This window comes from Sphaerodactylus townsendi, linkage group LG10 (assembly GCF_021028975.2).
Source record: "Sphaerodactylus townsendi isolate TG3544 linkage group LG10, MPM_Stown_v2.3, whole genome shotgun sequence".
NCBI lineage: Eukaryota > Metazoa > Chordata > Lepidosauria > Squamata > Sphaerodactylidae > Sphaerodactylus > Sphaerodactylus townsendi.
Genome location: NC_059434.1, coordinates 30,093,201 through 30,120,395, shown reverse-complemented (window position 1 = coordinate 30,120,395; position 27,195 = coordinate 30,093,201). Strand labels below are relative to the sequence as shown.

General features: G+C 42.0%; 1 protein-coding gene across 1 annotated transcript; it reads left to right on the top strand.

The window, feature by feature from the left end:
- The first annotated feature begins 517 nt into the window (after window positions 1-517).
- Window positions 518-27,195, top strand: KLKB1 (kallikrein B1). The gene is made up of 15 exons (XM_048509675.1): window positions 518-592; window positions 1,837-1,895; window positions 6,035-6,185; window positions 7,946-8,058; window positions 8,922-9,084; window positions 12,663-12,772; window positions 15,071-15,230; window positions 17,950-18,059; window positions 18,426-18,585; window positions 18,683-18,798; window positions 21,956-22,130; window positions 22,949-23,124; window positions 23,574-23,675; window positions 24,421-24,560; window positions 26,730-27,195. The coding sequence occupies exons 2-15, from the start codon at window positions 1,838-1,840 to the stop codon at window positions 26,883-26,885; spliced, it is 1,890 nt and encodes a 629-aa protein (XP_048365632.1). The 5' UTR covers window positions 518-592; window position 1,837; the 3' UTR covers window positions 26,886-27,195.

The window sequence follows — 27,195 nt, the reverse complement described above, 5'->3', positions numbered from 1 at the left end:
TCTTGGGTAGTTTAAACTCCAGGCCACAGGGAGACATTCTGAAAATATGAATGTCAGTCCACACAATTAACAGGCACTCCATTTATCTTTTTCACATTTTAATCCCAAAATTTATTTATTCTCAGATTTCACCCTTTTCTGCAAACCTGTGGCCCTTTTCAGGAGTGTGAAAAGAGCTGTCTTGTTCATTCACACTCCAGTCACTGGGTTTAAATATCTAAAGATTTGGCTGACCACTATTAAAATGTAAGATGTAAGATCAATGTCTTTCTCTCTCTTGGAGTGTTTTTACCTTTTCTACCTTATGCAGTTCTCTGAGTTAGTGAGCCCGTTAAGTCAGCAAACTAAGTTTTCTAAAAAATTGTGTCTGTTAATGTAGGGTAACTGCCTGTCATTTTCCAAAGGCAGAAACAATATTGACAGAGCAAGTGTTTATCAAAAGTAAATAGTGCAGGTGAGTAAATACTCTGTAAAGAACACTAAGCAACTTAATTAAAGAGGCAGATGGATTTTTACCTATTCTTTATTTAATATTTTCACATAGAATTTTGCAAGTCCAAGACATTACAACCGCTACAGGAACTGACTCCAGGTAATGAATTTCCTTTATTTATTTGGTGAATGGTTTCCAAACAAGAGAGAGAAACAGAGACAGAGAGAGAGCAGAAATTACTCCATGATGTCTTACTTGTAGCATCTCTTCCAGTTATCCAGTATTAGCAATTGTTTAGACTCTTAGACTGTGTGACTTTTAAAATGTATTGGTTTGCCTACATTATTAACAAAAGTAATTAAATAGATTAAAAACAACAATACAATGCTTAGCACAGAGGCAGTTAAGGAAAGAAGGAAAATTACAATGTTAATGCTAATGTGCACAATGAAGTGAGACAAAACTACTTCAGTGCACAGTGGAATTTATATTGAAACAGTTCAGTCATATGTCTGTTTTTGGCATCTAAAAACCTACATGTGGTATTGTGGTTACAGCGTTGGATTAGAGGATTGTGTCAACTGGGATTCAAATCCCTAGTCAGGTATAAAACTCATCAAGTGATTGTAGAAATATTCTCTTTTTGACTCACCTGCCTAAAAGGGTAGCAAGAATAAAAGGAACCCATGGAATCCAATGTTTGCTGCTCCTTTGAACAAAAATGTTAACAGCCATCTTCAGCACTAATTCAGTCTGTGAACCAAAACAGTCCATTTTTAAAGTCCCTTTGAGTTCAAAAACAGTGATTCAAGCACATGCTTAATGCTCCCTACCGCTAAAATCAATGAGACTTCAGTGCTTAATTTAGCCAGTGCTGAGACTAAAACTATTTCTTCTGTAGTATGTGAATTTACAGTACAGTGTTACCAACACTGGAAGAAAGCCTCATTAAAAAGACCTGAGTAGGATCCCAAGGAGACAAGTTTAGAATTGCTCTCATAATCTTGTTGTGAGCGGAGAAGGGAAAGGAGATTGTAAGCCCCTTTGAGTCTCCTACAGGAGAGAAAGGGGGGGATATAAATCCAAACTCTCCTTCTTCTAATCCTGTTCATGCTTACTAGAGAGTAAATTTTATTGAATTGGGCATTTATTGAATTTAAACATACATAGGACTTGATTATAAGAAGGAGAAAAACAAGCAAGTAATGACTGTCCCTATGTTTTATGTATGTGATCAAAATGTTTCATCACTCCAGGATGAAAAATACATTCCCAGTTCATTCAGAACTACGAGAACCATTGTGTCCATGATCCTGAAAAGTTCCAGTATGATCAGATTAATTACAGCGTGTGACCCATTCAAAATACAGATTAAAAGGTTTTTTTGTTGCATTTCTTTTTAGGATGTCTTGGATTTTTCAAACTTTTCTTTTAATTCTGTTATTTTCTTCAGTATGTAGTGGTAAGTACTTAATTGATAAATAACTACTTATATATAATGTTTTCAAATATGTCCTTGTAACCTTGCTCCAGACAAGTTAGGAGGATAAACCTGATATGCGTTCTGAAGGGGACTTTTCCACAGCTTTCATTTTAGTTTGGATCCTGTCTAGATTTCCCACTGGCACAAAGAGGGGATAATTTTAAGTGATTCCTGCAGCAGACCAAAACTCCCCCCATACTGCTTGTAGATATATAGATTAAAACAATTAGATGGAAAGAATATGAAGTATATGTATATATGGGGCCTTCTGACATCTGCCTGTAGTCCCTCTCTCAGTCTCCTAGAAATTATTCTAGAAATCAAGAGAAACCCTTTGCCTAGCTGAATCTGTAGGGGCTGAAGAACAAAACAAGTGAAGCTGTTTCAAACGTGTTCATTCAAAAATATTTGTATTTCACTTTTCTCAAGAATTTCAAGGTGGCTGAAAGCAAAGAGTACAATCAAAAAGAGGTACAATAGTATCACTAAATATAACAAACAAAGCAAACAAAAAATCTGCAATAAGACACCTTTCAGCTTTCCTCAAGGGAATCAGAGTACATGCAAATTAGATAAAGGTTCTCTGATACAGAGGTGATTGGTACGCTCTCCATCACACAACAAATGAGGGTGGTCTTCATGTCTCCTCTGGTTAGCTTTTATAGAAAATCAGTCCTATGGCCAAAGAAGCCCAAGACTAGGTACTGGTATGAAGAGTTGTACTAAATACATTGCACAATTTAAGCTCCCACCCCACCCAAAGGTATTTCATTCAATGCCCTTTGCCCTATTTACGTATTACAGTTGTATAAACAAACCAGCTTGTTTTACACAGCAATAACAGTTAACAGTTTGTTCAGCTTTTCCGTGTTTGTCTATGCATAATATGCCCTTAACTGTTTGTGGTCTTCATGGACAGCTTTCATAAAAATGAAATAGGAGTGTAGTGGCACCTGAAAAACTAACAAATTTTTTCCTGTCAGAAATCACTTCACATAAGCTTATCCTGGAATATAGTAGTCTCAAGGATGCTAATGGACTCCTATTTTGCTACTTCAGACTCTCATCTGGAACCTTTATAAAACTTCCCTTACTGGTTGCCCAGATCTGATATTTGCTAGTACTGAAACAAACTTAAATAAAAAGTAATTCCAGGAGAGTAGCTGGGTCAGGCCCACACTTGGATGACCCAGGTTAGCCCATTCTCATCCGATCCCAGAAGCTAAGGGTCAGCCCTGCTCAGTATTTGTAAGGGAGACCGCTAAAGAATACTATGGCTCTGATACAAGATGGCAATGGCAAATGATCTCTGAGGCCCTTTCCACACAGCAAATTTAAACCAAGTTGCAGCCGGGATTAATGACCCTTAAACACAAGACAGAAGCAACCTAATCTGTAGAGAAAGTCAGGGGAACCTGGCATAGCCCCAGGCCGTTCGCATGGCTGGTTGTCCCATGACTATGGCACGCGTCTTTGCATAGAGGCACTTTAAAAAACTTTTTAAAAACTTACCTCTCCCCAAAGTACAGCTATGCAGGCAGGCACACATGCTCCCCCAGAGCCTTGCTCGAGAGCCAGCAGCGCCTGTGTGGCTTTGCAGGTGGAAGCTGGGAGGGAACCAAAAAAAGCCACAACCACGGCTGCATAATGCACCTTGCAGTCGTTAAAACGAAAGAATTGCAGAAATCACGATTCTTATAAAACCTGGTGTGTGTGTGGGGGGGAACTTGGGGCTGACTCGCTTCAGGAACAGGATCCATGCAACACCCCCCCCCCCGGGTTTTATTCCATGCAGAAAGTTCCCCCGTAACCTGGGTTTATTGGCCCGTGCAGAAAGGGCCTAAACGTGTCTTGACTTGAAAATTCTACAGGGTTGCCATAAGTCAAGTCACAGCAACTTCCATCACTATCCGCCATTGCAGTCTGTTTCAGTAAAAATAGACAGGAGTCTTGTGGCACTTTAAGACTGACAAATTTATATCCCAGCATAAGCTTTCACTGGGAAGGCATCCTTCCACAGGATTTGCCTATTGTTAAGTTGAAAAGATTTTCTTGAGAAGCATCAATATTTTTAAACTCATTCGTCTTGCTGTGAATTACAAAACTGCCATAGGGGACAAAGGCAGCAATGGGACAAACAGCTTCTCTCTGGCCCCTTCCCCACTTCTCTTGCTGCCGCCATTAAACTCTTGGCGCTGCTCTGAAGCGCCGCGGCATCCCTAAGCAGCAGCGTCTGAAACGTCCCCGACCCAGCTGCCCCAGCGGCTCTGCCAAAGCGCCGTTTAGCCAGCGCCAGGATGCAGCAGCTGGCCCGGGCGCAAAGCCCGGCAGCGTCGGCGGCACAAGCTGTGCAGCCCTGGCGTGGGGAGTGCAGTAGGACCCAGCTACTTGTGGAAAATGGCCGCGGGGCTTATGGTGAGTGGGGAAAGGGCCTCTGATGTCTTTTTCAATGTCAGTCTGAGTCAATGATTTATTTTGTCTGAGTGGCCGAACTCAGTTATAAAACATTCCTGTCTGTGTTTTCACAATGGCTGCCCTGCTGACACATTAAGAAGGACCAATTATTGTATTTAGCAGCCAAAAAAGTTCTTCTTCCATGACCCATGAAAGCTCATATCAGAATAAACATTGTTGCTATTTAACGTGTGCCTGGACTTTTGCATTAGTTATGAGGCAAAGACGTCTATGAGGTGCACGTGATGAATGCCATAGGTTAGCCAGTGATGGCGAACCTTTGGCACTCCAGATATTATGGACTACAATTCCCATCAGCCCCTGCCAGCATGGCCAATTGGCCATGCTGGCAGGGGCTGATATGAAGTCCACTGCATAACATCTGGAAGTGCCAAAAGGTCGCCACCACGAAATTATTGAGCAGAAGAGGCATGGCACTTTGAATATCTGTTTGAACAAAGACTGTCCATGTGAGAGTATTTGAGAATGCGAACAGCTGACAAAACTAAGAGGCCCTTTCCACACAAATCTCCTAGGACCTAGAACATTTGTAAAACGCTTGTAAAATGTTTTCAATCTCCCCTTTTGTTCATGCTCACTCACTTGAAATTATTCCTGGCCACCATTTTCTGTTTTTCCCTGGTTTTGTCAGGGCATGGACAAATCAGTGCTTCTGTGTTTCATAGCTTGTGCTGCATTTCCCTCAGTCTTCTATAGCTGATGCTATGAAGATTAAGCGCCCCCCCTCCCCAAGCCAAATCTCAAAAATGCTCCGAAATGCTCCAAAAACAGGGCAAGGGGCTACTGCAGGCAAGGAGTGATCTCACAAAATGGCATTTAAACCGATGGCACAGGCAAATGAAGCCTTTTAAAAAATGTTTCAGCCAAAAGAATCGCTAGCAAAGGATGCATTTAAAACATTTTGAGGATGCAAATAAAATGTTTTTGGGAGAAAAAATGCAGAATTCCCTGGAGGAAACATTCCTGCCCCAAAATGTTTTAAAGTGTCTCTGTGGAAAGGGCCAGTGTCCTAACTATATTACTAGCTGAGAGGGAGACCAAGAGTAGAACTTACAAGAAAAAGGAGGATATTGCCGGAACAGTGCAATCTGGAGACAGACAAGAATGACAGTTATCAGAAGGAATGACAAAAGGTGCTGACCACACTGGCCAATCTAAACTGCCCCCCTGCTGCTCCCTGCAGGGTCTTCTCTGTGCACCAGACTTCATTTCTCCCACTCATCCACGATCATCCTATGCTGTGCGCTTTTGCTCTCAGTGCAGCGGCATCCCTGGCGTGCGTCTGGCGTCCCGCACAACCCGGCAGCTGGCTCTAAAGTGCGGGGTCATCAAAAGGCACCAAGTTTACAAGAGCGCCAGGAGTGCTGCAGCTACGAGAGTAGCGACAACCTTTGCTTGTCCGAGGCGGCTGCACCATGTCGCTGCCCACAATAAGTCTGAAGGGAGTGCCAGGGACCCTGCGCTACTTGAGGAGAGTAGCGCAGGGCTTAAGGTAAGTGGGGAAAGGCCCATTGCTTATTCCAACATATTGATGGGTCAATGCTTTGATTCAGAATGAGACAGCTTCTTGTGTTCATGTATTCTACCTGTGACAAGATCAAAATCCACTTTGCAGGCTAACCCTTTGTATCATTCAACCACAGAATGTGTGTCTCAGTTGTATCAAAATACATATTTCCGAGGAGGTGATATCGCTAAGGTTTTTACCCCAAATGCAGACCACTGCCAAATAGTGTGCACATACCACCCAAGGTGTCTATTGTTCAGCTACCTGCTAGGAAACTGGACCAAAAATGCGGAGAACAGGTAATTCTCAGGTCTTTGTATGTCGGTGCATTCATTAATGGAACCAGGGTGTGTTAGAACACATTCCTTTACCACAGACTTAGGGTGGGTTACAATAAAACATGATCAAGCCCTGGGTGTTCATAGGTGTACCCAGCTCCTGCCTGAACTCCCCTGCCCCCACTGCCCCCCACAAAAAAACTCAACAAACCTTTATTCAAGCTGAGCACATTGAAGCTGGCAACACAATGGGGGTGGGGATAAGGCCAGGGAGGGCACAATCCTTTCCTGGCCTTGTATCCTCTCCCAGTGTGTGCATTGCCAGTCTCAGTGGTGCTCAGGTGGAAGAAAGTAATGTTAATTTTAAAGGGACCATCAGGGCCAGAGCAAGGGGGAACTGAGCCTGGGGCACTTGTGCATCATGTGCTCCTGCCACGCCCCCGCCTGCCCCTCCATGCCCCTTCCACGCCCCAGCCATGCCCCTGCACCAGTGTGCACTCTGTGCGTCGCGCATCCCCAGTCCCCTTTGGCTCATGCCACTGGGGACTGTTCGCTTTTTAAATCTCACTTTGCTTTCCCTCCCAGTCTGAACTGATGCTACAAAGCTGGCAACTTACACTGGGAGTAGAGGACAAGGGTCCAGGGAAAAGGGATTAGCTTCCTTCCTGGAGTCTTTTCCCTGATCCCAGTACTTGCCAGCTTGGCACTCTTGAAAAAAAGTTTGCCTGGCCTGGTTTGACCTGGAGGAGGGGAAAGTGGGGGTGGGCAGAGGGACAAGGGGTGGGTGGCCAAAATGCACCCCCGTATGGTGCCTGGGTTATATGCCCCCTCTGCCCCCCTCCCCCAAACCTGCCATTGAACATGATATAGTAGCCTTGCTGAGACTAAACACATCTGGATCTGGCTAGCATTTGGATGGAAGACCACCTGGAAATCCTGTGTAAATCACTTTGAGTTCTATATTGGGAAAAAAGTGTGGGCATAAATGCAGTAAATGTAGAAATGGAATTACAGTCTAATTTAAGCAAACAAGAGAAAAATCTGGTTCTGGTGGGTTTTCCGGGTTGTGTGGGCGTGGTTTGGTGGATTTTGTTCCTAACGTTTCGCCTGCATCTGTGGCTGGCATCTTCAGAGGTGTATTGCAGAGAAAAGTCCATATTTCTACACCCCGTGTCTGGAGTGGAGAAGAGGAAAGTTTAGTGGGAATTATAACTCGTCCGTGTCCCAGGGTGGGGAACCAATCGTTAAGTGTTTGGGTGGAACTTGCTATGCAAAGGTGTAGTTGAGTGCATTGTATTGCGGGTGGGGTTATCAGTCCATTTTTTAAGTACTGGGAGCCAGGCTTTGCTAATTTTTAATGTCTCTTCTTTCTTATTGAAGTTGTCCTGGTGTTTGTGAATTTCAATGTTTGTTGTCCTGGTGTTTGTGAATTTCAATGTTTGTCAAAAGCCCAGGGCACGCATGCTCACCGCTCTGGAGCTCACCCTGTGCCCTGCCCCCTGTCGGCAATTATGGCCCAGTTAAATCTGGGACCGTTATTTAAAATACTCTTGATTAAGTACTGACAGACCCTGAATAGTAGTCTGAAGAATGGGTAAAGGAAGGAGTTTATGTCAGAGACTACTATCGTTTCCAGAGAACTGTGATGAGATTATGTGGGAGTGCATCAAATCCTATTCAGCTGGTTTTCTGCCTTTGTATTGTGAATGACCTGAAACTAATTTTCTTGGGCTTGTGTGATGGCTCAGCTGTTCCCCCTTCCTCTTCCTTAATACTAGATTCGCATGCCTCCTGAAAGACCATGATAATCAAATGTTGCCAAAAATATCTCTGGAAGGAATCATCTCAGGATATTCCCTGAAACAGTGTCCTCAAATCACTGGTAAGAGCTGCTATTCAAAGCTGTTGAAGGACTATCACCCCTGGTTAATTTTGATGGTATCCAAGCAACTACGTTTTACACTTATCCACCACAAGAACTTGTAGCTAAATGCCAGGTATTGTTTCCTCTTTGAACTCAATTCTCAAACATTCAGGGCCTCAATTCAGATCAGAACTGTCATGCATGGAGAGAAGGGGATTCTTCCTTCTCCCCTGACCTTTGTCCTCATTATACACATTAGTAACAAATTAGTAATATACTGAGGGAATGATCAACAGAGCAAATAGAATCCCCATGGCTGTTTCAGGTCAAGAAAACCACACAGGGGAGAAGGAAGGTTGTTGTCTTTTTTTTTTTTACCTCCATGGTCTTGGTCTCAATGGGAGCTCACAGTCTTGGAAATGAAGTCCCCTGCTGGCAACTCTCAGCTGCTATCTGATTAGAAGTTGTTGTAGGAGATACATGTAAAGCATAATGTCTGATCTGGCCATTGGCAAGGGTTGGCGAGATTCCTTTTTCTAGATACCTGCAGGAACTATTTTCTCCCCTTGCCCTGAGACCTTCCAAAGAGACCCTGTTGCACATGCTCCTGCCATCTGAAGCTTGGCAGGTGACAAGCTAGTCTAGGCCATAATGGAGACTCTTGTGTTGGGGGATCCGCTTGAAATGGATGCTAGCACAAATCTCTTTATTGGTCTATTTAAGCAAATGATTTCCTTTCAACAAAACTACCTTGCTCTGTTGCAACAACTGGCAATTTGACCATGCTGCTTGCCATGGACATGTAGTACATATTTTAATGGGACTAATAATTGTGTGAATTTGTTTTCTTCTGGTCTTTGCTTTTGGATTGTTTCCCCCAGCTTGCAACAAGCAAATTTATGAAGGTTTGGATATGCAAGGAGGAATAACTTACAATGTTACCATTGAAGAAAATTATCAGCATTGCCAAAGAAGATGCACCAACGAGATTCACTGTCAATTTTTCACATATGCTTCATCATTAAATCAAGCTGCAGGCCTTCGGTAAATAATATTTTGATGCTTACCTTTAAAAAACCCTAGAAGATAACAATGAGTGACTTGATCCTGTGACCAGTTGTAGTTTCCTTACCACAGCTAAAGCAACACCACAGCTGAGGCTAGGGACACTTTCACACATCCAGAATAATATACTTTCAATCCACTTTCAATGCACTTTGCAGCTGGATTTTACTGTGCAGAATAGCAAAATCCACTTGCAAACAATTGTGAAAGTGAATTGAAGGTGCATTATTCTGCATGTGCGAAAGAGCCCAGGGGTATAGCAATGGGGACATCTGGGGCAACTTGTCCTGGGCACTGCCATTGCAGTCACATGGGGAGGTGGGGGAAGGCGTTTCAGGGTGAGGTGGGGCAAGGGTGGGAAGGGTGTGCGTGGGCAGTTCATGCCCCGGGCGCAGTTCCCCCTCCCTTCATCACTGGTCTGGCTGGGTACTTTGCCCTAAAGAGGAGCATGAGGACATGCTCTTTACTACAGCATTGATAAACTAACCGTGGAATGAAATGAATCCTGGTTGACTCTGTTCACTTGGCACAGAAATGCTGGAGTAGTTGCATAAATGGTTCCTGCTACGTCTGTGCTTGGTTTGCTACCAGGCCCCAGCACTGGCTGTAGTCTTGCCCACGAGGCCCCAAGGAAGAGACGAGACGCGGAGATTCCATCTGGTGGAGAGAGACAGCAGCAGGAAGCGCGGGATCCCGTGATCCTGGCAACTCTGCCGTGTGCTAGGCCCTGCCTCCTTTTATTAGGGTTTACAAGAGGGGGGGCAATGTGGGCGGACCGGGAGGCAGGAGGCCCGGGAGCGGATCATCATGTGATGCATGATCTCATCGGGCTACTACGTGCAGGAGGAAGCATCCACGTCTGGGTCTAATCCACACCTGGAGGGCAAGAGCCCCCTTTGTCCCTTTGTCTGGGACATCTGGTGACCGTGAGTCAGGCATCTCATGACCTGTGACTCCGCGGGGGACTGAAGGGTGGGGGGGCATTAAGCCCGAAGGCCGTGGCGGCACCGGCATGCCAGGCGCTCTTTCTACGGTTCTGCTGGGTTCGCGGGCTCACCCCTACACTGGCACCAAGGAATACATTGTCCACTGAGTTCTGAGATCTATCTGCTTGATTGTATAAGGCTAAGCTAAGGACCATTTCTACAGGTACAACAGTGAAGGAACTTTTATACATGATTTGGGATTTCAGCAAGTCTCTATGTTCCAAAGGGAAAGTCAATTCCTCTTTTTTTTCTGGTGGTATTTTTGAACATCTGATAACAACAAATATCAGAGTTGCCCTTTACTACTGAATAGACATGTAGAGAACTAGAAACTCCCCTGAGTAGACTACTGCTTGCAGTTTCAATTCAGCTCACTGTCTCAAACCAATTTCTTATTTCATTTTGAACTCTGTTCGTGTCTTTTTCACCCTGTGGGCCTTTCTACTTCCTTATATAGCATATAAGTCGAATTTTTCAGCACATTTTTTTAATGCTGAAAAAGCCCCCCTCGACTTATACACAAGTGAAAAGTATTTAAAAAAATATTTTAGGGTTTTTACTTTGTCGGCCGCCAGGGGGCGCAGGTTTTAGGCTAGTGAAACCAAAATTTCAGGGTATCATCAGGTGATACTCCTGATGGAAAGCACGGAAACTGGATAAGCTACCTCCAGAAAAACACTCTCCCAAAACAGGGAAGTACAACAAACTGATTTATAGCATGAATGACAAGTCTAAACGAATTAATAATATTATAAATACATTCTTTGCAGTCATCTCTTCCATCTTCAAACAACTGACCAGGGCTGAGGTGATTTTCTTTTTAAGGTTTTCTTTTGAAAAATCCTGTTCTTCTGGTATCCATCTCAACCTTAAGATCTGATATTTGAGATGATCTCTGGTCTGATATTTGAGATGATCATGAGCTTTAAGTTCCATTTGTACAGAATTAGTACTTTCCCCCCAAATCTTTGTCTTCTTCATTTGTTGTTTTTAAGTCTTCTTCCAGCTGAACAATTGTTTAAAATCCGATTTAATTTCTTTAAACCCCTTCAAAAGTTCAGCCATTGTTGCTAGTATATTTCCCAATTCTTTGCTTAGAATATTTCCAATACTGCTTTTTAGAGAGTTTATTTCAGCCTGCAGAGTCTGTATATTAGCAGACATAGCTTTCGTGTTTCCAGATTGTTCCATGATTTCCACAAAGCTGAGCCTTTTCTGGTTGAGGCCATTGTACCTCTTATGCTGCAAGTGTCTCAAATGGCCACTAGGTGGCACTATGCAACTGTCACCCACAACCAGCAATTCTAGAATCACTGTTACTTCCCTCTCTTATGGAATGATGCTTTCAAATTAGCATTTGTTTTCTGGTCTTACTCTGGCAAACTGCCAGCTTGAGAAACCATTAGATTGGCTTCATTATATGGCTGCAGAGCAGCGCTTACTGTCCAACATCTTCAGTTCAAATAATCTCCCTTAGGTTAGTCTCCTTTTTTAATAATAATAATAATAATAATAATAATAATAATAATAATAATAATAATTATTATTATTATTATTATTATTATTATTATTAAAAAGGAGACTAACCTAAGGGAGATTATTTGAACTGAATTTGAACTGAATTATTTGAATATTATTATCATCATCATCATCATCATCATCATCATCATCATCATCATCATCATCATTAATTCAATTTATTAGACCGCCCTACTCCCGAAGGGCTCAGGGCGGTTTGTTTATTAAAAAAAACCCTTTCAAGTTTTTCCCATCTTCCAGACCTTTCAGGGAGTTGTTCTGATTCTTTCTGGGATTATCTGCAACAGGTTTTAGGCATTTCTTTTAATTAACTTTTTTGTTCTTCATTCCACCAACGAGTGGTATGTATGGCTTGGATGTAGGAGGAGTAAATGGCTCCAGCTGGGAATGATAGCAACACTGTGAGCTCCAACTTCTCCGCCCTGTTGGTCTCTGTTGTTTGAGTTTCTGCATGATCCCAGGCAGGGAAGATTGCCTCAGGGCTATGTACAGTTTCCCCCTGCTCTCTCTTTATTCCATGCTGCTCTCTTTAGAACCACAAACTGGAACTTTGGATCTTGGAGCAAGTCTGAGATTAACATTCTATGCCATTGTTCCAACTGGAAGTCCTCATTCAGGACTATATTCTAATGCAGAAGCATACAATTTTCTTAACTGACTGAACTATCACTCTGTGGAACAGAGTGCTGAAATACTGAAATAGAAATATTGTTATCATTCAAATGCTGTCATATTTTGTAATTGGCTTTTTGATGGACTGAATAGAACTATCGTACTTGTAATCTGCCTTGAGCTCCAGTGAGAAATGAATGTAAATGAAAATAAATAGTTTCTCAGTCTTGTATTTAAACTGTGCATAAGCTTACTCGAATTTTCTGAAAACGTACCATAATAAATTGGCCTCACGATTCTCAAAGTGTGCCACTGTGGGTCTTTTAGCAAAAGCAATATATATGTATCTCTGAAAAGCCTGAAGATTTTGGGCTACAGTATGAGTTTCTAAGTATAATTTTTCTTCTTATTCTCATTCAGCAAAAAATGCTTCCTGAAATATAGCACCACAGGAACACCGGCCCAAATTAAAGTGCTTGGAAATGTTATATCAGGATTCTCATTAAAACCTTGTCAACTTGCTGATACAGGTAAACATGTGTATTTTAAATTAAAGGAAAGGGATGGTGTATTTCAGCTTATTTTAATACAATGCAATACGTGTATGTGTATGTCATACAGTAAGGCAAAAAGCTGCAGAGCTCCAAGGTGCATGTACCAGTAATGTGGAGATGAATAAAATTTAAAATTATTTTAAATGTTATTGCTAGTCACTAGTATATTACACATGGAGTTCACAAAATTCTTTACACATTTTACGTCATTTTGTTAAGTTATTTTCATAACAATCCTGCAAGTTAGGTTAGGCTGAGAAATAGTGATTTACCCAAGACCTCTGAATAAACTTCCTGGCTAAATTGAACTTTTGGAGCGAGAAGTGATGAAACAGGACAGTCTCATGAACGGCTGCAGAATGCCATTCCGATAAATAAAATAAATAGTATTGTAACATTCTTCAGAAAGCAGCACTTTCTACAAGAAATCTGAAAGCAGGCAAATTTGTGAAAAAATTTAAACTCTACAGTTCTCTGTTTGAAGTGCTTATAAGTTTGTTTGCTTATTTGCTTAATTTACAGTTTGCCTTTCTCAATGAGACTCAAGGCAGATCATAACTACGAACAATGCAGTCAAAGCAATATTCTACAAACAGCCAACAATGTTGTTTTCTACATGGGAACAGGCTTATGCTGTTTCTCTGTTGTCACTGCAGCTGCCTGAGCAACACAATCACAACAAGGCTTCCAAACGGCAGGTCTCCTCATAGTTCTCTGCCCCAGCCCCTGGTGTCACTAGTCTTTTCAGGTTTTTTTAAAATTGGGAATTGAATATCAAGTCATTAGGTATCAGGTTCACTAAATCCCCAACTTTCTTTTTTTTTTAAATTAATCTCTATCCCCCTTTGTTGTGGAGATATACCTTTTACCTTGTATCTTCAAAACCAAATGGGCTGGAGATTTCTTCAAAAAATTAAAGCTGAGACTTCAGAAAACGTGACACACTGGTTGTTATGACCGGTACCTGTATATAATCACCAATTTTTAAGTATGCTCTGTGGTGGCATTGGACAAAATAGATGTCCCTGTGGGGAAAATGGCTGCTGTGTGGGCATGTGGATGAAATCTAAAATTTCCCACCCACATGGCAGTCATCTAGGCTTTGACAAAACTTTGCAGCAAAGCGGGCTTGGAAAAGATTATAGAAAAACCCAGGAAATGAACAGAGAAGAGAAGAAGAATTTTGGATTTATATCCCCCCCTTTCTCTCCTGCAGGAAACTCAAAGGGGCTTACAATCTCCTTGCCCTTCCCCCCTCACAACAAACATCCTGTGAGGTGGATGGGGCTGAGAGAGCTCCGAGAAGCTGTGACTAGCCCAAGGTCACCCAGCTGGCGTGTGTGGGAGTGTACAGGCTAATCTGAATTCCCCAGACAAGCCTCCACAGCTCAGGCAGCAGAGCTGGGAATCAAACCCGGTTCCTCCAGATTAGATACACGAGCTGTTAACCTCCTACACCACTGCTGTTGAGAGATGCATGAAGGAACAATAGTGGTGTGGATAAGCATGAAAAAAATATGTTCCCCAACTGCAGCAGGCCAAATAACCTGCGTAGAAAAGGTCACTGACACTACAACAATTCTAAGTGTGCTGTATTTACAATATTGCATAATGCAGACAATAAAGCAGGTGTTCAGTTCCAAGACTGAAGAACAAATCAGTGATTACAGTGTAAGCAATGCAATAAAAATGGACTGCAGATTTAGATGGCCATGCCATAAAAACAGTGAAATATATCTAATAAATATGGACTTAAATTCAACTGACATTAACTACAATGATATCCCCTTTATAAGAATGCCCTTCTGAGTAATTCCAATTTACACATTCTCAGAGACATACCGCCAATAAATGACATCCGGGGCAACCCCCCATGTCCCCTTCATGCCGCCCCCTTGTGCTCCCCTATCGGAAGTGGGGTTGGCAGGTGGCAGCAGCCGGCACTGGGCTGGGAGCCTGCCACAGGTCCAGATGGGTTGCTCAGGCTGGGGTAGGGAAAGGTGCAGTGAAGGAGGGGGGGAGGAGAGGGGTGTGGGGTGATTTTGTGTCCCCACGTGACTGAATGGACTGCGCCCAGGGACATGTGACACCGCATGTCCCCGTGGCTGGTTCACCCCTGCACATTCTGTGGAATGATAGGAGACAGGAACCCAGTAGGGGGCACTGAAGACTTAATCCTCATTCTTATCCACTTGAATCACCTGAAATTTCAGTAGTGGACTTAATAGCATGAAGTGGACTGTCTGTTTTCTTTTTCTTTTCTTTTTAATGCAGACTGCCGGTTGGATATATTCCAACATCAGATATTTTCTGGAACTTCCATTGACAGGGTTTTTGCACCCGATGCCTCTGTATGTAGAACCATTTGTACCTACCAACCCAACTGTGTATTTTTTACCTTTTACAGCAGTGAATGGCGGGCAAAAAAACAAAGGTGGGTGTGAGTACTTAAGTTTAAAGATGTTGTAAAAATAAACATTAAGGCCGTTTCCGCACGGCCTCCATTTGCCCCCACGCCGCCAAGAGTTCTGGCGGCGTGGGGGCGGAAGCCCGTTCGCATGCAAGCATGTGAACGGGCCAAGCAGAGGCCGACAGACGGCAGGCGGCTCCGCACGGAGCCGCCTCTTCTCCCTTCTGCGCCCCACTCACGATGTCCTCATCGTCGCCTGCTGGGTGTCGAAGCCCCACCCACGCTGCCCTCCGACACCTGGAGGTCGGAGGACAGTGTGGGCGGGGCTGCGAATCCCAGCAGACGACGACGAGGACATCGTGAGTGGGGCGCAGAAGGGAGACAGCGTCTTCCCGGCGGCGTGGTTCGCACCGCGCCGCCGGGAAGACGCTTCCTCCCCAACAACAACCCTTTAAAGGGTTGTTGTTTAGGGCGGCCTGAGGCTGCCCTGGGGGGAGGGAAGCGGAGTCAGGTCACCGCTGCTGCGTTGCAGCAGCGGCGCCTGTGTGAACGGCGGCCGGGGGGCGGCGTTTTTAGCGCCCCCAGGCCGTCGTTAATGGGCCGTGCGGAAACGGCCTAAGACATTTATGAGGTCGAGAAGAACTTTAGTCAGTAGGGTTGGTCCATTATGAAAAAACAGAAATTATGTTACAGAAGAAAATCCCAAAGGGGCAATATGTAATAATACTTGCCCTGGTGTCAACTAAAAAGTTACAAAGAAGTGAAGATTGGATAATGTTCCCTAGTCATTGGAAGGCATGTTTGATTTACCTTACAGGCAAAGTCTTACCATTGGACGGCACACAATTATCTTTCTTAATTTCTAGCCAGAAGGAGGAGAACAGAGTAGGTCAGTTAGGATGGGGGGACATGTCAAATGAGCTAATTATTCCTCCCCCCCCCCCCAATTTGTAGGCACCTAGGAATTTACTATAACTTTGTAGTGATAAACCAGAGAACTGTCATAGATTAACAGATTAGGTCCCAGATTATTGCAGTTTCTTGCCTCTGGCATATTTCTTTCAGTTGGTTTCCTGTCTACATATGTTACATTAGCACAATGGCATGGTATTTGCTAGGGCCTGCCAGAATTTAGTTGTTAGTCTCTGCAAATACACCTTGCATATTGTTATAAACCTCAAGGCTTCTTTTACAGTGAAGCAAGATTACAATTTTCTAATACTCAGATTCTTCAGTTTTTGTGACTGTGAGGTTCAGTTTCTGTGGCCATTTTCTCCAATTCTTCCTTACACACTTAGACATATTGTGCTGTCCCAAGAGGTCTTTAGTTATTTTAGACATAGCCAATATACATATTAGTGGTAGGCAAGGTGAAGAGAGCTGTCCCTTTAGGATACAGCATGATAGGACGTGTAGTTTTAGCTATTCTTAGGGTCACACGTATTAGCCCTGTAATTGGACAGATTTCCAATTTCTTTCTTCTTGGACACAACTTTCCAGCCGAGGAAAGTTTATGATACTTTGTTTAGGCTAGAGATAGAAGGATGGGTCAGACCATTCTCTTTTCACAAGCATGAAAGGATAAAGTCTGCATAGATGTGACAACTCAGAAAGACAGTAAATGATGCAAATTAAGTCTTTGTACATTGCATGCTTAACTCTCCAATAAACTCTGAACTAAAGTTACATAGACAATCCTCAGTGTTAGCACTACCCAGGCATGAGATGGAGAATTCTTCTCTCAGACGGGAATACATATGCCAAAGATAAATCTAATAAAGCTTGAAATGCTGCATTATTGACAACAGGATATAATCTGGAATCTTGTAGAACAGTGCTAGAGATCCTGAAAAAGAAGCAGGACCACTTCTGACACCATGAAATGTCCCTCTGTGCTTGTAAATCAGAATTAAAATAGTCAGGTGCCTGCTCTTTGCTTTGTACAGCAGAGATGGGTATTCTCAAAAATTCATTAATTATCAGTGAGATACAGTAATGGGAGCAACTGGTTTCAAAACATGGAAGCTCATGCAGTCTATATACCATTAGCCAACAAACAGGACTAACAAAGCAGAGACTCTATCCCATAAAACTAAATGAATACAGATACTGGGAAGAGGGCACTACCATTCCACAGTGATATCTACAATAAACACTGGCTTGCTAAAGTTGTAAAGCATCAAATCACACAAAGCATCACTTTTAAACCAGGGCAGAGTAATGAAGGGACCAAGCACACAGCACTCTGAGATGAGAACCACAGTCTATAGCCAAGGAAGGGAATAAATGCCCTACAGATAATGCTGCAAGCCAGCATGAGAGCAAGTGTGATATAATGGTTAAGAGCAGTGGACTCAGATCTGGAGAACTGGATTTGATTCACCACTGCTCCACATGAGCAGCAGTATCTTATCTGGTGAACCAGATTTGTTTCCCCACTCCTACATTCCTGCTGGGAGACCCTGGGCTAGTCACAGTTTGTTCAGAACTCTCTCAGCCCAACTACCTCACAAGGTGTCTGTTGTGGAGAGAGGTAGGGAAAGGAGTTTGTAAGAATTGTCACAGGAGAGAAAGGTGGGGTATAAATCCATTTCTTCTAAGCAAAGTCACGTGTTGTAAAACAGGGGAAAAAACCCAGACGGATTAACAAAAACAACACCAGCCAGTTTTACCTGGGAGAAAATGATGTGAGCTGCTGTCAGTATGTAATCAGCCTTACTTTTGATTACTTTTGTTGTTTTAGGTATACTTGTCACATGATGACTTCAAAAAGTGGAATACCAGATGTTTTGGTAGAAGCAAAAAATGTTTTTTCTGGCTTCACTCTCATAAACTGCCGAAAAACTATACCTGGTAATTATAGGTTGAATCTACTCATTTCCACCAATGGAAGTGGGTTGTGGGGGGAAGAATTTTTGTCGGTTCCCCTTCTGCTGCAGATCTCTCTGATTCCCCCATTATACTGTTCCCAAAGGCCTCTGTCTCCCACAAGTAGCATTTTGGGGAGCATTTTAGGAGGGGGGCAGGTGAAGAAGTTTTGCTCCAAGGATAAACATTCTTCCCATTAGCACAGATTCATTAAAATCCAAGCGCCCTCCCCCATATAAAATAAAATACTGCCAAAATATCATACTTGATGAATATCTCATTAAAAACATCTGAAGACCCTGCATAATGATAACATATTGGTGTTGTTTTTTTATTTACAAAATATTGCAGCCTGTCATTCTCTGATTTATCCCGATTTAAATTTTCTGGGGAAAGACCTGAAAATGGAATATGTTGATGGGCCCAAAGCATGTCAGCAGCTCTGTACCGATACTGTCCGCTGTCAATTTTTTACCTATTCTCCAAAACAAGCTTCATGTAACAGAGAAGGGTGAGGAATTCCTTTTAAAATAAATGCTAGAAATTACTAAGCAGTTCTGTGTGGTAGGTCAAGTATCTAAACTTGATTACTTTTTAAATCTCTATAGTAAATGCAAATGCTACTTAAGAATGTCTACTGATGGGTCTCCGCATGGAATAGTTTCTGAGAATGAAAAAAAATCTGGCTACTCTTTAAGACTTTGTCAAGTGAAAGAAAGACCTGGTGAGTAAACCTGCCCAGTCCTCAAACCTGCTTTAATGATAGGATTCAGACCTAGAACTTATGAAGTGAAAAAATTAAGGCACTTGAACATGCACAGCTTGGGTTCCTGGCAGTACTAATTTCAACTAGTCTGTATGCAATTGTGGTCAGAGCTTTCAACTCACTCTCTTTCCCCCTCACAATTAAACAGTTAAATATCTAGAGAAACTCACCCCCTATCAATATAGTGTACATTCTGGAGCCCTATGCTCAGAAATGGAGTGGGAGGTATTAAGAATTGACAGATTCAGAACAGTTCTATTACTCTAGAAAGGAAATGTATCTAAGGCCAATAAAAGTGGGGGAAGGGCGGGTTACATGAACCTGCCCTCTCCCAGCCCCTGTGAACAGCCAGCGTGTTGGCTGGGGTGCGTGCCTTTGCACGGAGGCACATTTTTTTCTTTTTCTTGTTTCCGACCCCCTGGGCCATGATACAGCCCATTTTTCCTGTGTGGCTGGGAGCCAGGAAAGGGGTTTTTGAGAGTTGCATTATGTGCGATTCTCGTGTTTTAACACGGCTCACAGCCGTGGCCATTCACTCAGCTGTACATAATGCAATTCTAGCTTAACCCGCCCTGAGGCCAATAGCACAGGTGAAGGAAGGGTTAGACCCGTGTTAGATTGTGAGAAGTTCCCGCTCAACACAGTTTTTTTCCCGTGGTTATCCCAGCTTTATTGGTCCATTGGTTTATTGGTCCATGCGGAAAGGGCCTGAGACCTACCACCAGCCTGATGTAAGTAATACACTTCCCTATCCAAGGGTGTGTGTGTGTATCAGCTGGAGGGAACAGTGCAGTCATACAATGTTTTGATTCCACTTATTCAATATAAGTCTTGCTTATGGTATCACAAAATCATTTCACACAGTGTGCAAGGATACTGAGTCAGTCTCAATTGCCTAAAAACAAATGTACCTGTGTAGGTCCCATGTTTGGAAACATTTATTTGTCACCTTCGCACTATATATTATAATTTGTATATTTAATAAACCATGTTATATATACACCTTACAAAATGTAATGTGTTCAGTCGCTCACAAAGATACAGAATAGATAAAGGGGAGAGAGGTAGGAAGTGGCTTATTTTGTACATAAGTTGCAAAAAACAGCAACAACATCCACACCAACTTTTCACTTGGAAGGAAAATCTAAGGACAAATTCCCTTAAGAAATCAAAATGCTTTTCCTCACCAAGTGTGTTTTTGCTGTCTATCACTTATTTTGCTGATTATCACATATAGTAATGTTTGCTGGTCATTGCTCTCTCATTTTTTTCCTGAGCGCCCCCTCCCCCCCATTTTTCTAGACCACTGTGCAGCTGGTCTGAAAAAAACTGCAAAGCTGGTTTAAAGAAAACCACAGGGAAAATTTGAAAAACAACCACCACCTGTAGAACAGTGACTGATAAATAATACTATAATTAACAGAGGGGAAAAACTAATGCAGTTAAGTTTATATATTTATATTATATATAATGCAGTCAAGAAGCTGAATTGTAGTGGTGTTGAAAAACCCTGATATCACAATCTAGTAAAAGATGAAAACTGATAAGTTTCTGTTTATGTCAGCTGGAAGAGTTGAGTTCATGTCTGACAGAGCAATCCAATGTGAAGGTACTTCTGGGTAAGCCCATTATTTTCACTATTTGAAATTAATTGGTTTAGACTGGAATGACTCCACATAGGATTGCTCTATGAATTTCTTCCATGTAATTCAATCTGACTTTAAAAATAAATGAATGGATTGTGCCCGTTATGGTGCATTTGTGTTCTTCCTGACAGTGCAAATAGATTCTTTTAACACCTTCTATTATGGGAAATAATTTTAGTAGAACTAAAAGCAAATGTCCAAAGTTGACCGACACTGGTAGAAAAGTAGATTTTACAACTTCTGTCTTTCAGCTTTTTGGCATCAGAATGCCTTAGACTGAATCACTCCCATCACCCTTAGACCTTCCCCATCCAATACTTAATCAGACATGTGTGATATCCTTGTATTCAGAGCACCTCTCTCTCCCCCTGTCAGAGAATGATGAGGAACTCCTCTTTCAAACACACTGTAAACGGCTCACACATCCTTCCTTTTTGCTCATTTGTTAGAACACATGCAAGGTTTTCAATTATTCCTGTGTATTGAACCACATTTCTTCAAGTGGCTACAGAGACTTGTTCTTTTATGACACCTGCTGGACATAAAATGAACTTGCCTAATCAGGAGTTTCACATGATCCAAATTCACTGGCAATTTTGAATCATCCATTTATTTAAGCACCTCTATTCCATATTTCTCTTCTCTTGGGACTCAAAGCAGTGTTAAGAGAACTTTTTTTGCTGTCAAATCACAGCTGACTTATACTAACCCCATAAGGTCTTCAAGGCAAGAGATGTTCAGAGGTAGTTTACCCTTGCCTACCTCCATGTCATGACCCTGATATTCCTTGGAGTTCTCCCATCCAAATACTAGCCAGGGTCAGGGCTGAGAGTGCGTGACTGACCCAAGATCACCTTCAAGCTTCCAAAGCAAAGTGGAAATTTAAACCTATGTTTCTCGGGCCCTAATTACACCACAGTGACTATCTACAGAGAACTGCAAAAATATAATTTAGACAGGTGAACCCAAAATACCATAGAATGCAACTCTTTGATTGATTTTGGTTCCACTGGATTGGTTCATTTGGACTAGTTCACAGTTGCAAGACAGGGGGATTAGAGTGAGGAGCTCTTTGGCTCAATGCCCTACAGCTCACACCAGACTCTGGCCACACCAGACTTTAATATCTGCAACTGGAAGAGAACCAGAACCTCGGTCCAGATCTTCAACAGTTGGCAACCATGTTCTCATGATGTTCCACCCCTGCTGCTGAGAATGTTAGATAATTGGATAGCACTGGGCAATTCACTCTCATTTGCTAAGTTTCACTGTGAGTTGTGCTCATAGTTTTAAAATATATGATATTAAAGAAAAGCTTTCAAAATTTGACTCAGTAAAATACAATGCTCTTACTTAGCCTGTGCTTTTACTTAATTGGTGCAGTAAGTTGTAACAAGCTCCATAGAAACACCTGTTTGAATTAACAACACTAAATCAACTTGGCAGTAAACATTTAAGAATTCTCTTAGTATGTGTGCAGAAACCCTTATTGCACTCGAGGGTTGTTGGAGGAACAAACTCTACACTTGGAGAATGGCCCTGGCAAGTCAGCTTGCATGTGAAGATATCAATCCAGAAGCATCATTGTGGCGGGTCGATTATCAGTGATCGATGGATATTGACTGCTGCTCACTGCACAGAAGAGTGAGTAAAACTTCAGACAAGTAAATAAGAAAGACTGCTCTGAATATCTTCTAAGAAGCACAACCTGAAGCTTCAAAACAGTTGGTCATATCTTACCACTCCATTCTACTAATGACAGCCCATTCTTGGTGCAAGAAGTCTTCTGAGGGAAGGGCTCTTCTGACCTAAGACTTTTAACACTGGAGGGATTTGTCACTACTATTTGGGCAGATTGATAGGATATAACCTATTAATGTTAACAAAGTTTGGTTTCAAAGGGCACGGCTGAACATGATTTCCTTTGCTGATTAAATCTTTTCGGGCTGACTTGAAGTGTAGGAAGTGGTTTTCGGGGGGGGGGGGGAGGATCGCTGTGTTGTGTAGTGTTCAGTGCATCGTTCCTTCAAGTAGGCTGAGCCAGATGGGCTTATCCAGGGCACATGATTTGACTGTATTGTTAAAAATAAGCAGGCCTCACCCTAAATCACTCTGAGCATTAAATCAGATAATAGGAAGACCAGAGATAGGTGTAGTAAAATAAGCCAATTTTCCCTAGGCTCAGGTTTTTTTTCCTTTTTGGCCATCTTCGTTTAATGTATAGAATGAGAACAGAAAGGCATTTGGGGGAAGCTGTACTTGCTATGGTCATGAATTTACAAGCAGGAACAAAATAGTTAGTGTTAGGGTTAAATTTGTTAGATTAAAAACTCAAGACAAAGGAAAAAAACTGGACTTTTGATCAGACATGAGGGCCCATGGGAAACTCTTCAGTTTCTTTTAAAAAAAGTAATACCATATTAGTATTTGATTTGGGATTTCTTTGATGTTTCTTTACTTAGCCTTCTGATGCCTGGTATTTGGCGGGTCTACAGCGGAATCCTGAAACAGTCAGAGATAAATGAAAACACCTCCTTCTTCAAAGTGCAAGAGATTATTGTTCACCCGCAGTATGAGATTTCAGAAGAAGGATATGACATTGCTTTGATGAAACTTGACAGACCAATGAATTTCAGTGGTATGTGTTTATTTCATGTGAATTCCATTGGTATGTTTATTAAAATTTTATTTTCACATCTTTACCTTAAGAAATTCAGTGTAGCCATCTGTAAATGAAACTGACTTTCCTAGGATTGTGTGACATAAAGTATTGACTTATGGCAAATCTGTGGGGTTCTCGAGGTAAAAGGCATTCAGAGGTGATTTGACACTGTCGTCCCTGCGTAGTGGTGGCTCTGAACTTTTTAGTGATGTCCCATTCAAGTACTAACCAGAGCTGATCTTGCTGAGCTTCTATGATCTGATGAGATCAGGCCTGCCTGGGTCATCCAGATCAGTGTGTTCGACAGTAATTATTCCACCCAAGAAGGAGCAGAATTGGACTTTTAGAAAGAATTCAATGCATTTTTGAAAAATGAAAACTTTTCCCCCTTCTAACCAACCTAATTCTTTTAAATGGAAATTTAGATTTACAGCAACCTCTCTGCCTACCAGCCAATGAAGAGACAAATGAGAACCCAGGATATACCAGTTGTTGGGTGACTGGATGGGGTTACACCTCAGAGAGAGGTATTATACAACCATGCTTAGATGTACATAATATCTTTCTTTTCAAATGTTGCTGCAATGTTAAATGTTATACTTATGTTATACTTATGAAAAACATGTATATCATGCTCCCTTGCAACCTGCTAACAAAACCTGGGAAAAGTTAAGTGGAAACTAGTAGGAGACTAGTGGGAGACCTTGGTGGTGGGGGCGGGGGGCATGTACTGGCAATGAGGTGATATCCTTTTGAGAGCCAGTGTGGTGTAGTGGTTAAGAGCAGGTGTACTCTAATCTGGAGAACCGTGTTTGATTCCCTGCTCTGCCACTTGAGCTGTGGAGGCTTATCTGGTGAACCAGATTAGCTTGTGCACTCCAACACATGCCAGCTGGGTGACCTTGGGCTAGTCACAATTCTTTGGAGCTCTCTCAGCCCCACCCACCCCATAGGGTGAGGGGGGAGGGAGGGGTCGAAGATTGTAAGCCACTTTGAGTCTCCTTTCTTTTTATGTCATTTATACATTATTTACATTTATATGCAATTATTGCACAAAATCTGTTGAAAATGTATACATTTTAATGGGAAAAAATTAATATGAGAGAACAAAAAAAATAAAGTACAAAAATAAAAACTCACAGGTTTGATTCACTAAAGGGAGAAGTGAAATGGATAAAACAAGCAGACAGTATTCTTTCTTCCAGTATGTAGTTTGGGAATTACTATATTAATGATATTTTCCACACTGTGATCTCACTTGTGTCATTTAAGGTGAAATACAAGATGTTCTACAAAAGGTCAATATCCCTCTAATAACAAATGCAGAATGTCAGTTGCGATACCGGGACTTCAATATACACAGCAAGATGGTTTGTGCTGGCTACAGGGAAGGTGGAAAGGATGCTTGTAAAGTAAGAACAGTTTATGTTATCACTTTTACAATATAGCCTTGCTATAGCTTATTTCAGTTGTACTGAAAAGAATTCTGGTGATGGCCATTTGGAAAAGGTACTAGAAACCCAGAGTCTCTCCTTAGTTCCTTCCTAATTTCAGGCCCTTTCCCCACTTACCCTTGTCGGAGGGTTGCTGTGCGCAATTCCCAGCATGCGCAATTCCTGGCGCGTGCCCCGGCTTCCCCACGAAAGTCATCAAAAGGCATCATTTGAAAAGGCACCAGGAATTACGCGCACTGAGGGGGCGCGAGACAGGCAGTGTCGGGGCGGCTGCGTTCTCGTCGCCCCTGAAGTGGGGAGTGCAGCTGGACCCCGCACTACTTTAGGAGAGTAGCGCGGGGCTTAAGGTAAGTGGGGAAAGGGCCAACGTTCCCATGCTTCTGTGGGCAAGTTTTTTTTAAAAAAAACCCTCTGAATAATAGCAACATCAGGGGATTCCCTACTTTCTGTGCATTTCTTGGTCCTCCAGATCAGCTTGATGGCCACTTTGTGAAGCAGGATGCTAGACTAGATGAATTACTGGAGGGCTAAAAGTCCACCTTGGAAAATTTGGGGGAAAGTCTCTCCCTTTTCCAAAGCCTCACCTGCCCCATTTTTTTCATCAGAAAAATTGGAAATTTGGGAATGTATTGAAAAAAAAAGCTTCTATGAAATATCTTATCTTTTCGAATGAGAGAAATGCTTTTTACGATAAGATGGGCCTGCTTTTAGACATATATAGCTCTTACATACAAGATATACATTTCTGCACCTAGAAGAATACCTACTCTTTGTGAGAGCAACATACAGGACTTGCATTGCTACTCAACTGTTGCGTACTTTCTGTTGTCCTTTTGGCCTGATTCTTCCCTGGTGATGACTTTTTTCACTCTCCCTCAAATTTCTGAGATACATATCCATGCAGACTGGATAACAAATAGCATATTTCCCTACTTACTGGACGGTACAAAAAAGCAGGAGGTGGGGCACTATGCATCAATGCCTCAAAGGAAAACTCTGAAATTTCATTGAGAATTGAGCTCTCTCTAAACAGTAGGCACAGAGAGAAGACAGCTAGAACTACCTTTGGCTGTGTAGATATTATTATTGGCTTTTTGTGAGAACCTTTTTCTGATTAAACAATATATTTTATATTACCGGTATTTATATATTTATATATAATGTACCACAAAGCTTGTGTTTTCCATTTAACTCCTACTTTTCTGCTTTTCAGATAGAATAAATTAAAGTACATGTGCTAAGGCAGCATAGCATATGTGGGCCTGAATTTTTCTCTTATCTATTGAGCATATTTGCAATTTTTCTTGTTGAAAATGAAGCCATGTATCACATTTAAATTCCATAAATATGCCAAATATGGAAGTGTTATATGCTAATTAACCCATAAATGATGCATTTTATGTTATCACTTTAATTCTGGTCTTATAGAACAATAAGTATTTCAAATTTCTCCTCAAGTTTCCATTTTTCCTCCTCAAAGTGGAATTATTTTCCTCCTCAAAGAGAAAAAAATGTTTTTATGTCTTTGAAATTTCCAGAAGTTTTAAATCTCCAGGTTCAGCATGCGTACTCTTATGTGGTCCAAGAGGCATGCCTCTCTATAGCAGCTCAGTAATCAGTCAGGAAGAAAAAATATGTGAATAGACGTCTGGGACATGTTAGAAGCCCCGATCTCTCTGACTTCATATTAAAAACCTGGCTTGTATCTTTTTGTGATTTGGGCTTCATTCATATCCAATACTAAACCATAATTTGGCATTATATGAGCAAGCCTTGGACTAACATTCTGCCTCCTCTCCATATTTGCTTCCCCTCCAAGGTCCTCACTCCCATGGCAGGCCATAGTTTGCTGTCTGAGTCCTGACACATTTTGGATTTGTTCTTGCTGTCCAAATCAGATTTCAAAACCGAAATTGGAGTACACGTTCTAATTCTGATATTGGAAGACAAGCACAAGTCATAAGAACAGTGTGTCACAAAACAGGAACTCTTGAGTGTTGCATGTGATCCAAGTCTGGGTAGCAATGGGGTTGCTTTTGCCACTGTTACACCGAATACTGCAATCTAGATCTACAGCCTCACTTAAGCATGCTGATGCTACATGTGTGTTTTCTTTCTCTGCTACAGGGAGATTCAGGTGGACCTCTGTCATGTAAACACAAGGAAACCTGGTATCTAGTTGGTATCACCAGCTGGGGTGAGGGATGTGCCCGTCCAGAGCACCCTGGAGTTTACACCAATGTTGCTGAATTTGTAGAGTGGATTCTAGAAAAAATTTCATAGAAGGCACATTCAGGGATGTAGCAGTATTGTGACAAACATACAAATCTGATCCTGAAATTCTGTGAGAAAGATGTTAGAAGGTTTGTAAGTCTGTTCCCTCTTGACAGTTTAGCTGAAAAAGGAAGTCGATTTGGCAATCTGTCACACAGTTTCCAGTCACACATTCTTCAGAGGGGCTTATTTCCAAATAACTGCCTAATTCTTTGCAGAATTAGGTTCACCTAAACTCAATAAAATCAAAGGTGGATTTAACTGCACAGGAGATTGTAAGTCTAAAATGAAGACAGGAAAAGTGTTACACTTTGGAATA

Bases quoted from the DNA above. Each gene is read 5' to 3' on its own strand.
- KLKB1 (XM_048509675.1), top strand. From the start codon at position 1,838: ATGTCTTGGATTTTTCAAACTTTTCTTTTAATTCTGTTATTTTCTTCA. The intron at 8,059-8,921 runs GTAAGAGCTGCT...TGTTTCCCCCAG, and splicing joins ACAGTGTCCTCAAATCACTG to CTTGCAACAAGCAAATTTAT. The intron at 18,060-18,425 runs GTAATTATAGGT...AAAATATTGCAG, and splicing joins CTGCCGAAAAACTATACCTG to CCTGTCATTCTCTGATTTAT.